This window comes from Lolium rigidum, chromosome 5 (genome assembly GCF_022539505.1).
Source record: "Lolium rigidum isolate FL_2022 chromosome 5, APGP_CSIRO_Lrig_0.1, whole genome shotgun sequence".
Classification (NCBI taxonomy): Eukaryota; Viridiplantae; Streptophyta; class Magnoliopsida; order Poales; family Poaceae; genus Lolium; species Lolium rigidum.
In genome coordinates this window covers 73991711-74007025 of record NC_061512.1, presented here as the reverse complement: position 1 = coordinate 74007025, position 15315 = coordinate 73991711, and the positions used below count along the sequence as shown (strand labels likewise).

The following is a 15315-nucleotide window of genomic DNA, read 5'->3' as shown; positions in this document are numbered from 1 at the left end:
ACTCTTAGCAAGTTTTTGCAAGAACTTTATAACTTCAGACATATGGCAATCATCAAAATCTAAATCATTACAATCTAAAGCAATGGGATTATCATCCCCAAGGTTGGAAAAAAATTCAGCAGTTTTATCACAAGCGGTTTCAGCGGTTTTAGCAGTTTCGAGTAATTTTGCGCGCTTTGCACTAGGAGTAGAAGCATTGCCAACACCAATTATTTTACCATTGATAGTAGCAGGTGCAGCAACATATGTATCATTAGCATTGCTAGTGGTGGTAATAGTCCAAACTTTAGCTACATTTTCCTTTTTAGCTAGTTTTTCATTTTCTTCTCTATCCCACCTAGCACGCAGTTCAGCCATTAATCTTATATTCTCATTAATTCTAACTTGGATGGCATTTGCTGTAGTAACAATTTTATTTTCAATATCCCTATTAGGCATAACTTTCGATTTCAAAAGATCAACATCAGAGGCAAGACTATCAACTCTAGAAACAAGATTATCAATTTTATTGAGCTTTTCCTCAACAGATTTGTTAAAGGCAGTTTGTGTACTAATAAATTCTTTAAGCATGGCCTCAAGTCCAGGGGGTGTATTCCTATTATTGTTGTAAGAATTCCCATAAGAATTAGCATAACCGTTACCATTATTATAAGGATATGGCCTATAGTTATTACTACAATTGTTCCGATAAGCATTGTTGTTGAAATTATTATTTTTAATGAAGTTTACATCAACATGTTCTTCTTGGGCAACCAATGAAGCTAATGGAACATTATTAGGATCAACATTAGTCCTATCATTCGCAAGCATAGACATAATAGCATCAACTTTATCATTCAAGGAAGAGGATTCTTCAACGGAATTTACCTTCTTACCTTGTGGAGCTCTTTCCGTGTGCCATTCAGAGTAATTAACCATCATATTATCAAGAAGCTTTGTTGCTTCACCAAGAGTAATGGACATAAAGGTACCTCCAGCAGCTGAATCCAATAAATTCCGCGAAGAAAAATTTAGTCCCGCATAGAAGGTTTGGATGATCATCCAAGTAGTCAGTCCATGGGTTGGGCAATTTTTAACCAGAGATTTCATTCTTTCCCAAGCTTGAGCAACATGTTCATTATCTAATTGTTTAAAATTCATTATGCTACTCCTCAAAGATATAATTTTAGCAGGGGGATAATATCTACCAATAAAAGCATCCTTGCATTTAGTCCATGAATCAATACTATTCTTAGGCAGAGATAGCAACCAATCTTTAGCTCTTCCTCTTAATGAGAAAGGAAACAATTTTAATTTTATAATGTCACCATCTACATCTTTATATTTTTGCATTTCACATAGTTCAACAAAATTATTGAGATGGGCAGCAGCATCATCGGAACTAACACCAGAAAATTGCTCTCTCATGACAAGATTAAGTAAAGCAGGTTTAATTTCAAAGAATTCTGCTGTAGTAGCAGGTGGAGCAATAGGTGTGCATAGGAAATCATTATTATTTGTGCTAGTGAAGTCACACAACTTAGTATTTTCAGGGTTGGCCATTTTAGCAATAGTAAATAAAGCAAACTAGATAAAGTAAATGCAAGTAAACTAATTTTTTTGTGTTTTTGATATAGCAAACAAGATAGCAAATAAAGTAAAGCTAGCAACTAATTTTTTTGTGTTTTGATATAATGCAGCAAACAAAGTAGTAAATAAAATAAAGCAAGACAAAAACAAAGTAAAGAGATTGAGAAGTGGAGACTCCCCTTGCAGCGTGTCTTGATCTCCCCGACAACGGCGCCGGAAAATATGCTTGATGGCGTGTATTTCACACGTTCGTTGGGCAACCCCAAGAGGAAGGTATGATGCGCACAGCAGCAAGTTTTCCCTCGAAAGAAACCAAGGTTTATCGAACCAGGAGGAGCCAAGAAGCACGTTGAAGGTTGATGGCGGCGGGATGTAGTGCGGCGCAACACCGGAGATTCCGGCGCCAACGTGGAACCTGCACAACACAACCAAAGTACTTTGCCCCAACGAAACAGTGAGGTTGTCAATCTCACCGGCTTGCTGTAACAAAGGATTAACCGTATTGTGTGGAAGATGATTGTTTGCAGAGAAAATAGTAAAAACAAGTATTGCAGCAGATTTGTATTTCAGTATTAAAGAATGGACCGGGGTCCACGGTTCACTAGAGGTGTCTCTCCCATAAGATAAAAGCATGTTGGGTGAACAAATTACAGTCGGGCAATTGACAAATAGAGAGGGCATAACAATGCACATACATGACATGATAAGTATAGTGAGATTTAATTGGGCATTACGACAAAGTACATAGACCGCCATCCAACCGCATCTATGCCTAAAAAGTCCACCTTCGAGGTTATCATCCGAACCCCCTCCAGTATTAAGTTGCAAAGCAACAGACAATTGCATTAAGTATGGTGCGTAATGTAATCAACAACTACATCCTCGGACATAGCGCCAATGTTTTATCCCTAGTGGCAACGAGCACAACACAACCTTAGAACTTTCACGTCATCTGTCCCGGTGTCAATGCGGGCATGAACCCACTATCGAGCATAAGTACTCCCTCTTGGAGTTAAAAGTAAAAACTTGGCCAGAGCCTCTACTAGAAACGGAGAGCATGCAAGATCATAAACAACACATGTATAATAACTTGATAATTAACATGACATAGTATTCTCTATCCATCGGATCCCGACAAACACAACATATAGAATTAGAGATAGATGATTTTGATCATGTTAGGCAGCTCACAAGATCCAACAATGAAGCACAATGAGGAGAAGACAACCATCTAGCTACTGCTATGGACCCATAGTCCAGGGGTGAACTACTCACTCATCACTCCGGAGGCGACCATGGCGGTGTAGAGTCCTCCGGGAGATGAATCCCCTCTCCGGCAGGGTGCCGGAGGAGATCTCAGAATCCCCCGAGATGGGATCGGCGGCGGCGGCGTCTCAGTAAGGTTTTCCATATCGTGGTTTTTCGCCTCAGGGGTTTCGCGACGGAGGCTTTAAGTAGGCGGAAGGGCAGAGTCGGGGGCCAGACGAGGGGCCCACACCACAGGTCGGCGCGGCCAAGACCTGGGCCGCGCCGCCCTATGGTCTGGCCACCTCGTGGCCCCACTTCGTGTGTTCTTCGGTCTTCTGGAAGCTCCGTGGAAAAATAGGACCCTGGGTCTTCGTTTCGTCCAATTCCGAGAATATTTCGTTACTAGGATTTCTGAAACCAAAAACAGCGTAAAACAGGAACTGGCACTTCGGCATCTTGTTAATAGGTTAGTTCCAGAAAATGCACGAATATGACATAAAGTGTGCATAAAACATGTAGGTATCATCAATAATATGGCATAGAACATAAGAAATTATCGATACGTCGGAGACGTATCAACCAACAATGCTGCTGAGTATGAGGCAGTGCGCAAGGGAATGGAGTTTCTTTTGGAAGCCGGGGCAGAGGCAGTGGAGCTTTTTGGAGACTCGAAGTTGGTGATATCTCAACTCACGGACGAATACAAGTGCGAGAGTGAGTCACTTTTTCCGTATTGGGTGGAGTGTCGTGAGCTGATGACACATTTTCGGTACATCAATTTCAATTGGGTTCCAAGGTCTCAGAATACCGACGCCAATGATCTCGCACAGATGGCGTCAGGATACAAGGACATACCAGACGGGTCAGAAGTTCAGGTGCAGTTCCTGGAACAGGATGATTGGAGAGCCGATATCTTCAATTATTTGAAGGATTCGGCTCGGGGGGCACCTAAAAGGATAAGATACAAGGCTATGAAATATGTCCTTATAGGAGATGACATGTTCTACGGGACGTTGGAAGGGTTACTACTCAAATGCCCGGGACCAACCGAGTCTAATCGGCTCTTACATGAGGTGCATGAAGGCGCCTGTGGAACTCACCAATCGGCCCATAAGATGAAGTGGTTAATTAGGCGATCAGGATTTTATTGGCCTACCATGCTGGAAGACTGCTTCAACTACTACAAGGGATGCCAAGCGTGTCAGATGTTCGGAAAAATCCAGATGGTGCCCGCATTAGCGATGAACCCCATCATCAAACCTTGGCCATTTCGAGGTTGGGGCATGGATATGATCGGCAAAATACATCCTCCGTCAAGCAAGAACCACGAGTGGATTCTGGCCATTACAGATTATTTCACCAAATGGGTGGAGGCCGTTCCCATGAAGAAAGTAAAATCGGAAGATGTTATCCAATTTGTCAAAGAACATGTCATTCATAGGTTCGGGATTCCCCAAACCATCACGACCGACGGAGGTTCGGTCTTTGTTTCTAAAGAATTCAGAAAGTTCTGCGATGACATGGGGATTAAGCTAATCCGATCATCTCCATACTATGCTCAAGCCAACGGGCAAGCCGAAGCATCCAATCAAAGCCTGATCAAGATGATTAAGAGGAAGATTGAGGAGAACCCCAGGGTGTGGCATGAGACGTTGTCAGAGGCTTTGTGGGCCTATCGCATGTCATGCCATGGAGCTATAAAGACTTCGCCGTACCAGCTTGTCTATGGGCAGGAGGCCGTATTACCTTGGGAAATTACGGCTGGATCGAGACGTGTCACGTTTCAGAATGACCTGACGCCTGAGGAATATGCAACCCTGATGAGTGACACTATTGAGGATGCAACGGAACTTAGACTTTGGTCGTTAGAAAAGATTAAGGAGAACAAAGCCAGGGTGGCTCGGGCATACAATAAGAAGGTGAGACCAAAGGAGTTTCAAGTTGGTGATCTAGTATGGGAAGCCGTGTTGCCACTAGGAACCAGGGATAAAACATACGGCAAATGGTCTCGTAATTGGCACGGTCCTTACAAAGTCATCCAGGTTCTGAAGGGCAATGCCTACATGCTTGAACAGTTGGATGGTGTGAAGTTCCCAGTGGCCGTCAATGGCCAACATCTCAAGAAGTATTTCCCAAGCATGTGGGAGGATGGGCAGTGAGATATGGAGGCCGATTCTAAATCGGCCAGTAAAAAAAAATCACAGCCGATGCGCAAACATCGACTTGAGAAAACATGTAGAGACAACAGTATGCGTACAGCCGATGCACGGGTATCGACTTCAGAATAATAAAAGCCGATGCATTGCCATCGACTCTAGAGGTACAAGCTCAATTAAGCAGGTTAACAGAGGATGGTTTGGACATGAGCTAGACCTGTTGGACCGTGTGGATAGGCAGCGGCTTGGCCTCAAATCGCGTTTATAGTACAAGCCGATGCCCTGCCATCGGCTCTCTGTACAGCGACTTCGTTCGACGATCGGCAAAGTTGACAAGAAAGCAAGATTAATTGGGGAATATTTTCTTCATTAATAGTGGGATTTCTTACAAAGAAAGAGCCGATTGCTCGGGGAAGAAAGAACAAAAGCCGACTACTACTACTAGTCCCTAATCTAAGGGCCGTTGCTGCCCTCGTCGTCGTCGTCGCTGCCACCAGCGCAGCTGCTGATAGGCTCCTCATCGCTGCTCCCGTAGCCTTCTACAGGAGCCTCGTCTTCCTCATCGTCGTCATCGCTGCCGTCGTCCCACCAGGCGCGGAGGCGCTCCGCCGGTGGGTAACCTTCGAGGGAGTCGTCGTCGTCCTCCTCCGCCTCTTCCTCGGAGGAGGTGAAGTCGTCCCAGGAGAAGCGGTCGTCCTCGCTCTCCGCCTCCTCCTCCCCGTCGACGAGGAATTGAAGGTCGTCCTCTCCGTCGGTCAAGGATGTGTCATCCTCGGACCAGATGGAGGAATCGTGTTCCTCCTTGTCCCACGTCGTTGGGGCGAGGATGTCGTGCGCCGCCAACGAGCCCCACTCTGGCGTCGGCTCACGGAAGGGAGATGATACATAGGAGAAGTTTGAGGAGGCAGAAGAGGAGGAGGAGGAAGAAGACATGGCTACGGAGGAATGGGGTTTTTTTGCCGATGGCTAGTACGGAGCAGGAGGGTGAAGGGGCGAACTGCTCGACGCGGTTAAATAATGGGATATTGGGGAGAGTTAATGCTACAACAGTTTCCGAGGAAATGGTGCCAAAGAATTGTCGAATCGCGCATAGAAGTCAAGAAGGCAAGGCATCATGATGAAGGATACTGCGACGGTTCTGCTCTGCCACGACATGACCCGACGAAGAAAAAGCAGAGTGATTTTGGAATTGTCATTTCCAAAACCAGGGGGGCATGTGTTATCACCAGAATTTGACCGGATCAGAGGTGGGCCGCGATTGAAGATGGGCTTGAAGAATATACATAGAAGAAATACATGAATCGGCCTTATATGCAAAGTTTGGGCTAGTTTGCCCATGTATCTGTAATATAGTAGGATACGTGTCGATTAGACGAGTTTGGGCTCGTGCCCGGTTGGGATTGTTCCCACGTTAGAGAGTCTACGGACTATAAATATGTATCTAGGGTTTATGGAATAAACAACAATCACGTTCACCACAAACCAATCTAGGCGCATCGCCAACTCCCTTGTCTCGAGGGTTTCTTCCGGGTAAGCACCATGCTGCCTAGATCGCATCTTGCGATCTAGGCAAGCACTACGTTTATTCGTCGTTCATGCGTTGCTCGTACTGAAGCCTTTTTGATGGCGAGCAGCGTAGTTATCATAGATGTTTTAGGGTTAGCATTGTTCATCGTATCATATGCTATCGTCGTGCGACCCTTAGATATCTAGCCGTCCTTACACCTATCTTGGGTGTAAGGGCGGCACCCCGCTTGATCATTGTTTAGTAGATCCGATCCGTTATGATTGCTCCTTGTTCTTCAAGGATTAGTTTAATATCTGCATAGTTAGGCCTTACAAACGGGTTGAAGGATCCAGTGGCGCGTAGGGTGTAGTTTGCTAGCCCTAGACAGGATGTTCCGATGATCAACTTCGTGTTGGTTTTTAGGCCTTGTCTAGGGTCGGTTTACGAAAAGCGTGCGTGGCCGCCAGGCTCAATCACGAGTAGGATGTTCCGATTATGCGGTGAAAACCCTAAATCGTAGTAGGTCGTTTTAGCTTTATCTTGATCAAGCAGGACCACCATCTGATCGTACACCTCGTACGCATCATGGGTGGATCGGCTCCTTGAGCCGATTCACAGGACAACCTGAGAGCCGATCGAGACTCGTATTTAATGTTTACGTGTATGCCATGCAGGAAACTAAGCGAGGCACATCCAACACCTTCCTGACCAGGTATAGGTCAGGTGGCACGCCCTTGCACCAGCATCGGACGTGCGTGCCGAGGCTTTGCGGGCCGTCGCTCGGAGGGACCAGGGCCAGCCGCAGTCCTGGGAGCCTCCCGGCTCTACGGTGTTGCCCGTCGCTGCCCGCCGGTGGGTTTCTGACCGCAACAGCTGGTCACACCATCAACGTCTCATGTATGTATTGTGTTGGGGTAGGGGCGCACAAAGCAAAACCACCTCCTTACTATGCATGTGTGAAATTCAAGATAAATTTCAAGGATAGCTTCAACCAATAGAACAAACACAAGCACACGCACAAGTGACACAAGGATTTAAGTGGAAAACCTCCTCAACTTGAGAAGGGAAAAACCACGGGTGTGGACCAACCGGTCCACGCAAGTATTCTCTAGAACATCTAGAGATTGCAACCCACTTCACCTCGTTTCCCACCGGCAACAACAACAACAACCACGGGGCAAGATACAACAAGGCAGTGCTCTTCGGTAATAATCAAGCTGCTCTTAAACCGTAGATCCAATTAGCACCAAACTTGGCAGACAAGCAGACATATGAGTTTCCAACATACTGGAAAAAAAATCAGCTCAATCGGACACCATTTACCTGCCCAAACTGTTCGTCTCCCAAAACTACTCTGTCTGAAACTGCAGCAGTCCGTACTGACTTCACCACTCTCAAATCTGATTCTCCTCTGACCCAAATCTCAAACCAGATATCCAGATCGAAGTACTCAGAGTAAGGAACAAGCCCATCGAGTTTGGAGCCGATCCAAAAACCTTTGAGCCTCCAAACACCAGCTTGAAGACAGACCAGTTAGATCTCAGAAATCTGGACATAGACCGCCTCCCCTTCTTCTTCTTCCTCTCTTCTCACTTGGTTATGGTATTCTAGTGTGTTCTCTCACCCTGTCACAACAGCAGCCACGTTCTGACTTGCTCTTGCTCTCACATTTACAGCCACCAAGGGTGGTTAGGGTTTTCTCCTTATCTACCTTTCAAGGAGGCAGCACAACCGTTAGATGCGAGCCTCGATCATCGGTTGATACGTGTTGGATTTTCTGGGCTGATGTTGGGTTGCCAACACACCTCCATGTGGAGGGACGTGGCCCAACATATTGTTGGTTGTATGGGGATTTATGAATTTGAAGTCAGGCATGTTGGTGCCTTCTCTATATAAAAAAAAAGTTCACTGCTATCTCTCTCCGCAACGACGACTGTGAGATAAAGCCGTTCACGAAAAAAAGGAAGATAAAGCCGACTGGTGGTATTGCCAAAATGGTCGCTCGGCAACAGATCTTGATGGTTACATAGTATCGGTTCTTGATTTTGTTGATGCTAGTACTAAGGATGTGAATCAGAAATTCAGATTTGATCTTGGGTGCATATGCTCTCCATTTATCTAAAAACTTAAATTTCAACGGGACCATAAAAATGAAGGTTCAAAAGAAAAATCAAGTATTCCTTCTGTTTAGAAATTGTTTGATCTGGTATTTTTCTAAAATGAACGAACCTACACACAAAAAAGGTCTATATATGCGCAACTAAACCAAATTTAACCAAAAGCTGCATCAACTAATTTAGAATTCGGTGCAAATACACTGTGAGTCAGCCACTGATGCAAATTATGTTGCAACACACACAAAGGCAATATCAAGACGTGCATTACGAAGAAAATGTTAACTTCAAACAGAAATCAATGGACTCGATCATGGCAAGTAGAAAAGAAGAAGGCTCCCAAGGGTGCACTAGTATATATCGAACTTTTTAAGGTCCCCTTTCGCACATGGTAGGCTTTTTTCTTGTGCGGTGTGGAAGCTTACTAGCGGCTAACCATTTTGACAGTATGCCTATGGTCTAGGAATGATCTTTCATGGAGACATTGCACACTGAAAGCATAAATAGATTGTCACTAAACTATCCTACACGATTTCGGTGAAATCGTTAGAATTAAACCTAACCGTGTGCACTATGTGAGCTACGGTTTCCAAACTTGTTCAATTTTGATCCTGGCCATAGACGGGACGTGTGTGTTGTGCTCCCACCAAATTGCCTACTGGGTTTCATTTAAACGTGTGGAGCCTGTTCGCCTCCTCCAGAAGGCCACTTGTTGGCGATGAGGCAGCTTCCTTCGCTGCATCGCTAACCCTATATAAAGCCTCCGCGACACGCCACCCCTCTTGGCACGCAGCAGCTCTCCCGTTGATACACTAGTTTCAATCAAGGTTTTGGTTTCAATATGGCTCGCGGTAAGAAGACCGAGATTTCCTCCACCAAAATATTAAGATATCTAATGTTACAAATTGCAGAGGGACAATAACGATTAATGCAAAAAGAGGCCTAGATTTCGTCCACCGAAATCTTAGGGTCTCCAGTGTTCCAAATTCATGCCGTGCACTTACTACTTTGAATCAGGGTTTGATTCATTTCAGATAGGCAAACGAACCAACATAAGTGTCCTCTTTTCATTTGTCCTTTGTTTCTACGTTACGTGGTACATATACTATACAACACAATCATGCCCTACCTACAGTACAGGCTATCACATTCAGAAACTCCATATTTATTTACTACTACTCCACAATGTTCTTGTACTGAACCACCCGTCTACATATGCAGTCTACTCTTGTTTCTCCCACTGGTACGGCCTGGCAATTAGCCGAAGTCCCACCCGCCTTGGCATCGTCAGACCTGGTGTGTCTGACATGTCGAGCTCCCCGGGTGCCATGCCATCCGGCAGCTCCCATTGCATCCCTGGGCAGATCCTTCGCCCAGCGCCGAAGGGTATGAACTGGAAGTGTCCGCCCCTGAAGTCCACCTCGCTCTCCAAGAACCTGAACATTTGGGAACGGATGATTACCATCGCAGCGACATAGATGAATTCAATGATCAAGCTTATCTTGGATGTCAACCTCTCGGGGAGAAACTCGTCGGGCGCGTGCCAGGAGGCTGGGTCACGGTTAATGGCCCAGGAATTGACGAACACCAGCGTGTCCTGGAGGCGGAGCGTCTCCTTCACGACCGCCTTCAGGTACGGTGTTGTCGCGGCGCCGAGCATGTCCGCTTTGGCAATGCCGCCGGCGTTGCGGCTGCGGACCTCGTGCTCCAGCTTCCTCATCGTCGTGGGGTTCTTCATCAGCTCCGACATTGCCCACTCCAGCGCGATGTAGATCGTGTCGTGTCATGGACCAAATGGAAGATGTGGCCAGATCAGCTTCAGGAAAGCAGCGGAGGAGATTGAGACGCGCAGGAAGAAGACCGGCCAAGATCGACGGTCCTGAATGGACGCAGTGAGGACCAATCAGTGACTGCCACGTGGTGGCTGTGACGCAGCAAGATGGTCAGGCCGGTGTCTTAGCGAGTGCGTGCGTGGGTTACGTTGGTCGTTGGACCAATGTGTAAACAGACTTCCTCTCTGTCCCTCTCGTGTTTCTCTCTTCTTCCCCAAAACTGCTACCTCCAGATCTAGTTCCTACCTCCATTGTTGTGCTTAAATCCTTGTAAGGTGTATCTGGAAGTAGAGGGATCTTAACATGTCGGTACCCGCCGCAAACATGTCCTGCGCGCGTGATCAAAATCCAGAGCCATATATCGAAATTTGTTGCGAGCATTTAGAAATAATGGATGTTTTCCAAATTCAAAATAAATACCCCCATGAGCGACTTGACGATTTCCCTGCTAAGCTCGAACCCGTCATGTCCCCCTTGCTCCTGTAGCGCCAGCAGCACGTCCACGAAATCCTCCTCCGTGCCGTCATCGTCGTCGCCACGCCCACCCCTCCTACCCTCGTGCTCCTGCACCACCTTCTCCAGCAGCTCGTCCCACCGCCTCGAGTTTCTCCGAGCCCTCGTGCCGCCGCCAGCGCCGGGCAGCAGCACGTCCGCCCACGCCAGCGCCGGGAAGTAGTCTCCGACGCGGAACCCGCCCATCAGCGCCGCGTTCTCCTTGATCAGCTCCCTGAACAGCTCGCTCCTCCCCTCCTCCTCCCTCGAGTGCCTCCTGCAGACCACACGGCAGATCACGTCGTGCGCGAACCGGTACAGCGCCCCGCTCACGTCCACCACCGCGCCGGCAGCGGCGAAGGAAGCGACGGCCTGGACCAGGGCGGCCACCTCTTGCTCTCTCATGGGGTTATGGCGGCGGGACCGTGAGGAGCTGAGGACGTGCTCGGAGCAGCAGGAGCAGAGGCGGCGGACGTGGCGCCAGTGCTCGCCGTGGGGCGTGAACACCATGTCCTAGAAGCCGTAGGTCATGATCTCGGCTGCGCGGATGTAGGGTCGCGTGGCGAAAACGTGGTCGTGCGCGCGCATTAGCTCGAAGGCCGCGGCGGGAGAGGAGGCGACCAGAGCGGGGACATGGCCGAGACGGAGCCGCATCAGGTGGGGCGCGCCGTTGGCCGCGGCGAGCGCGCGCAGTGCGCGGTGAGGGATCGCGCCCACCTGGTGCAGGTTGCCGATGACGGGCAGGCCGCGTGGAGCCGGAGGGAGGCGCCGAGGGTCGACGCCGCGGCGCTTCTTCTCGAGGTAGAGGAGGCCGGCTAGGAGCAAGGGGTGGAGTAGGAGCACGGCGGCGAGTAGATCCATGGTGACCGCGACGGACTGTTTCAGTGAATCTCGACAAGCTTTGTGCTCAGTGGTTAACTGGCTATATATGCTACTGGCCTGAGCTATAAACAACACTTTTTGCAAGGAAAATATACTCTCAAGTCTCGAGCAAGACTTTGAGCAAGACTTGTTTTTGTTAGGGCAATATGCTTGTTGTATTACCAGGGGCCAAAGGCCACAATATATAGTACATGTACACGTGCACATATGCAGAAAGCCCCCTAACATATGGGGAAACTACAATAGACAGATATATACATCTAACACCCCCCCTCAAACTCATGTTGGATCCACAACACTGAGTTTGGAGAGTAAGAAATCATGCTGCGCTCGAGTCTGTGCCTTCGTAAAGAAATCTGCCAACTGCAAATCTGAAGGCACATAATGAACCGCAACAACATCATCACTGTACTGTGCACGTGTGTAAAAAGCATCAACACCGATATGCTTGGTCAGCTCATGCTTGACCGGATCACGTGCAATGCGATAGCACCTGTACTTGTCGGACAAAAGTGGAGTGGGTGTCGTAACAGAGACCCCAAAATCTGCAAGCAACCACCGTAACCAAGTCACCTCGGCAATCAACAAAGCCATAGCCCGCAACTCAGCCTCAACACTCGAACGGGAAGCTGCGACCTGTTTCTTCGTCTTCCAAGCAACAAGCGAACCACCAAGAAACACACGGTAAGCGAAAGCGAACGACGATCCGTAGGATCACTCGCCCATGTAGCATCCGAATAGCACTGGAGCTAGAGAGAGCTGGAACGGGGAAAGAAAAGGCGACGAGTGATCGTGCCACGAAGATAACGAAGAACACGGGAGGAGATGACTATAGTGAACAGTGGTAGGAGCTGAGACAAAGCGACTCGGAATATGAACGAGGGTAAGAAATATCGGGACGAGTGACAGCAAGATAAACAAGACTCCCAACAAGATGGCGATAACGGGTGGGATCAGGAAGAGGATCACCATCAGTAGGACGAAGCTTAACATTAAGCTCCATAGGAGTATCGACTGTGCGCTCATCCCCAAGAGCGGCACGAGCAAGAAGATCCTGAATGTACTTTTCTCGAGAGATAGAAAAGCCATCGAAGTGGAGGAAACCTCAATGCCAAGAAAATAGCGAAGAGGACCAAGATCAGTCATAAGAAACTGATCACGAAGACGAGCCTTGACGAAGGCAATATACTCGGGATCATCACCGGTAATGATCATATCATCAACATAGAGAAGAAGAAGAGTACGTCCACGAGGAGAAGTGTGAACGAAAAGTGCTTGGATCATGAAGACTAGGAGAGAAACCAGCAGCGGTCACGACAGAGGCGAAGCGCTCAAACCAGGCACGAGGTGCCTGTTTGAGACCATAGAGAGAACGTCGAAGACGACAAACCATCCCATCGGGAACGAGAATACCCGAGGAGGAGGCAGCATGTAAACCTCCTCACTCAACTCGCCATTAAGAAAAGCATTCGAACATCAAGGCTGGGAGACGGACCGGCGGCGAACGAAGCAACGGCAAGAAGGGTACGCACGGTAGTCATATGAGCCACGGGGGCAAAAGTCTCATCATAGTCACGGCCGTGCTCTCGCTGAAAACCACGAGCCACAAGACGCGCTTTATAGCGCTCAAGAGATCCATCAGAGCGAGTCTTAATTTTATAGACCCACTTACACGTGATGGGACGAACACCAGAAGGGGGAGAAACAAGATCCCAAGTGCTAGTGCGCTCAAGCGCAGCGATCTCCTCAGCCATGGCAAGCTGCCATTCAGGATGACGCTCGGCATCCCGATAAGAAGTCGGCTCGGAAACGACAGAGAGACCATGCCGACTAGGAGAGTAACGAGCCGGAGCACGACGCCGACGAACAGGTCGGGAAGGGGGAAGCTCATCTGCAGAAGACAAGTCATCAGAAGAAGAGGAAGAAGGGACAGCATCGGAAGGAGCCGGAGCCGGAGAACGAGGAGTACTAGGTAGACTAGACGAAGGAGAGGATGGCGCCGAAGGGGGCGCATCAGAAGTAGGAGGGAGGGGAGGAGGGACAGCAGGGGGTGCATCCGGAAAAAGAAGAAAAGAGATATCATCCACCGGGTAAGTACCCGGGGTGGGGCGAGGATAGAAGGGACGCGTCTCATCAAACGTGACGTCACGAGAGATGCGCATCCGACGACCAACGGGGTCCCAACAGCGATAGCCCTTATGCTCATCACCGTATCCGAGAAAAACACACTCAACGGACCGAGCGGTCGGTTTGGTGCGTTCGCGAGGAGGCAGAAGGACATAGCAGACGCAACCAAAAGAACGGAGAGGCGAGTAGTCTGGAGAAACACCAGAGAGACGCTCGAGAGGAATGCCACCCTGTAGAGCAGCGGAAGGCTGGATGTTAATGAGGTGAGCCGACGTAGCAACAGCCTCAGCCCAGAAATGTGGCGGAAGAGAAGAGGCAATCATCATAGCACGGGTGGTCTCAAGAAGATGACGATGCTTACGCTCGGCGACGCCATTTTGAGCATGCGCGCCGGGACAAGAAAAGCGAGCGAGGGTGCCCTCCTCGGCAAGGACACCACGAAGGTGCTTGAGAGATATACTCACCGGCGAGAATCGGCATGGAACACGCGAATGGGTGAGGAATGCGAGTGCGGACCATGGCCGCAAAACGCCGATAAATAGAGAGCACCTCACTTGCGAGAGTGCATGAAAAACACCCGGGTGTACCGTGAAAAATCATCAATGAATAAGATATAGTATCGATGGCCCCCTTTCGAAGCGAAGGGAGCCGGACCCCAAACATCCGAATGGACTAAATCGAACGGTCGCCGAGTGACGGACACACTAGTAGGATAGGGAAGGCTGAATCTGTTTGCCTAACCTACAACCACGACGAGTGTAACGACCCATCTCCGGAAACGAGACCCTAGAAGGCCACGATGAACCAAAGACGACGAGGCGAGAGTCACAAAGGTGACCAAGACGATGATGCCACTTGCTGAAAAGAGCCGGTGACAGAGGCAACAACCGGAGGAGAGCGCGGATGAAGTGGCAGCGGAAGGAACACGAAGCCGGTCTAACTCCCAAAGCCCCGGAGGCGACGGCTACGAGGGCCAGCTCCAACCGGGGACTGTGTGCGACGATCCCGAACCGCACAAGACTCGGCGTCAAGAATGACGCGACAACCAGAATCGGTGAGCTGGCTAGCGAGAGAAAAGGTTCATTTGAAGGCGAGGAACATGAGAAACATCGGGGACGAGAGAAAGAGGGAGTAGAAAGGGTGCACGTACTAGAAACGAGGAATAGAGGTACCATCGGCCGTGACAACACGGACGGGAGAAATAAGAGACCGAAGAGCGGACAGAATAGAGGACTCGGAGGTCATATGAAAGGAAGCTCCGGAATCCGGATACCACGGGGACGTACTCGATCGTGTAGAAAGTGGTGGTCGCGCGGTGCCGGAAGAGCCGGTCCACGGAACCGGCGAGCGCCGGCGAGTAAGAGTACGGAGTAGCGAGCGGACCACGA

General features: G+C 48.9%; 1 protein-coding gene across 1 annotated transcript; it reads right to left on the bottom strand.

The window, feature by feature from the left end:
• Nucleotides 1-9816: 9816 nt before the first annotated feature.
• Nucleotides 9817-11323, bottom strand: LOC124656115 (cytochrome P450 736A117-like). Its single transcript, XM_047194918.1, has 5 exons — nt 11309-11323; nt 10847-10939; nt 10732-10755; nt 10177-10371; nt 9817-10122 (listed from the first exon to the last, which is right to left on the bottom strand). The coding sequence occupies exons 1-5, from the start codon at nt 11321-11323 to the stop codon at nt 9817-9819; spliced, it is 633 nt and encodes a 210-aa protein (XP_047050874.1).
• Between the last annotated feature and the right edge of the window lie 3992 nt (nt 11324-15315).

Coding starts and splice junctions, on each gene's coding strand:
- LOC124656115 (XM_047194918.1), bottom strand. Junction 10,756..10,846: donor TCGTCAAGTCGCTCATGGGG/GTATTTATTTTG, acceptor TCACGCGCGCAG/GACATGTTTGCGGCGGGTAC. Junction 10,123..10,176: donor TCCAGGACACGCTGGTGTTC/GTCAATTCCTGG, acceptor GCGCCCGACGAG/TTTCTCCCCGAGAGGTTGAC.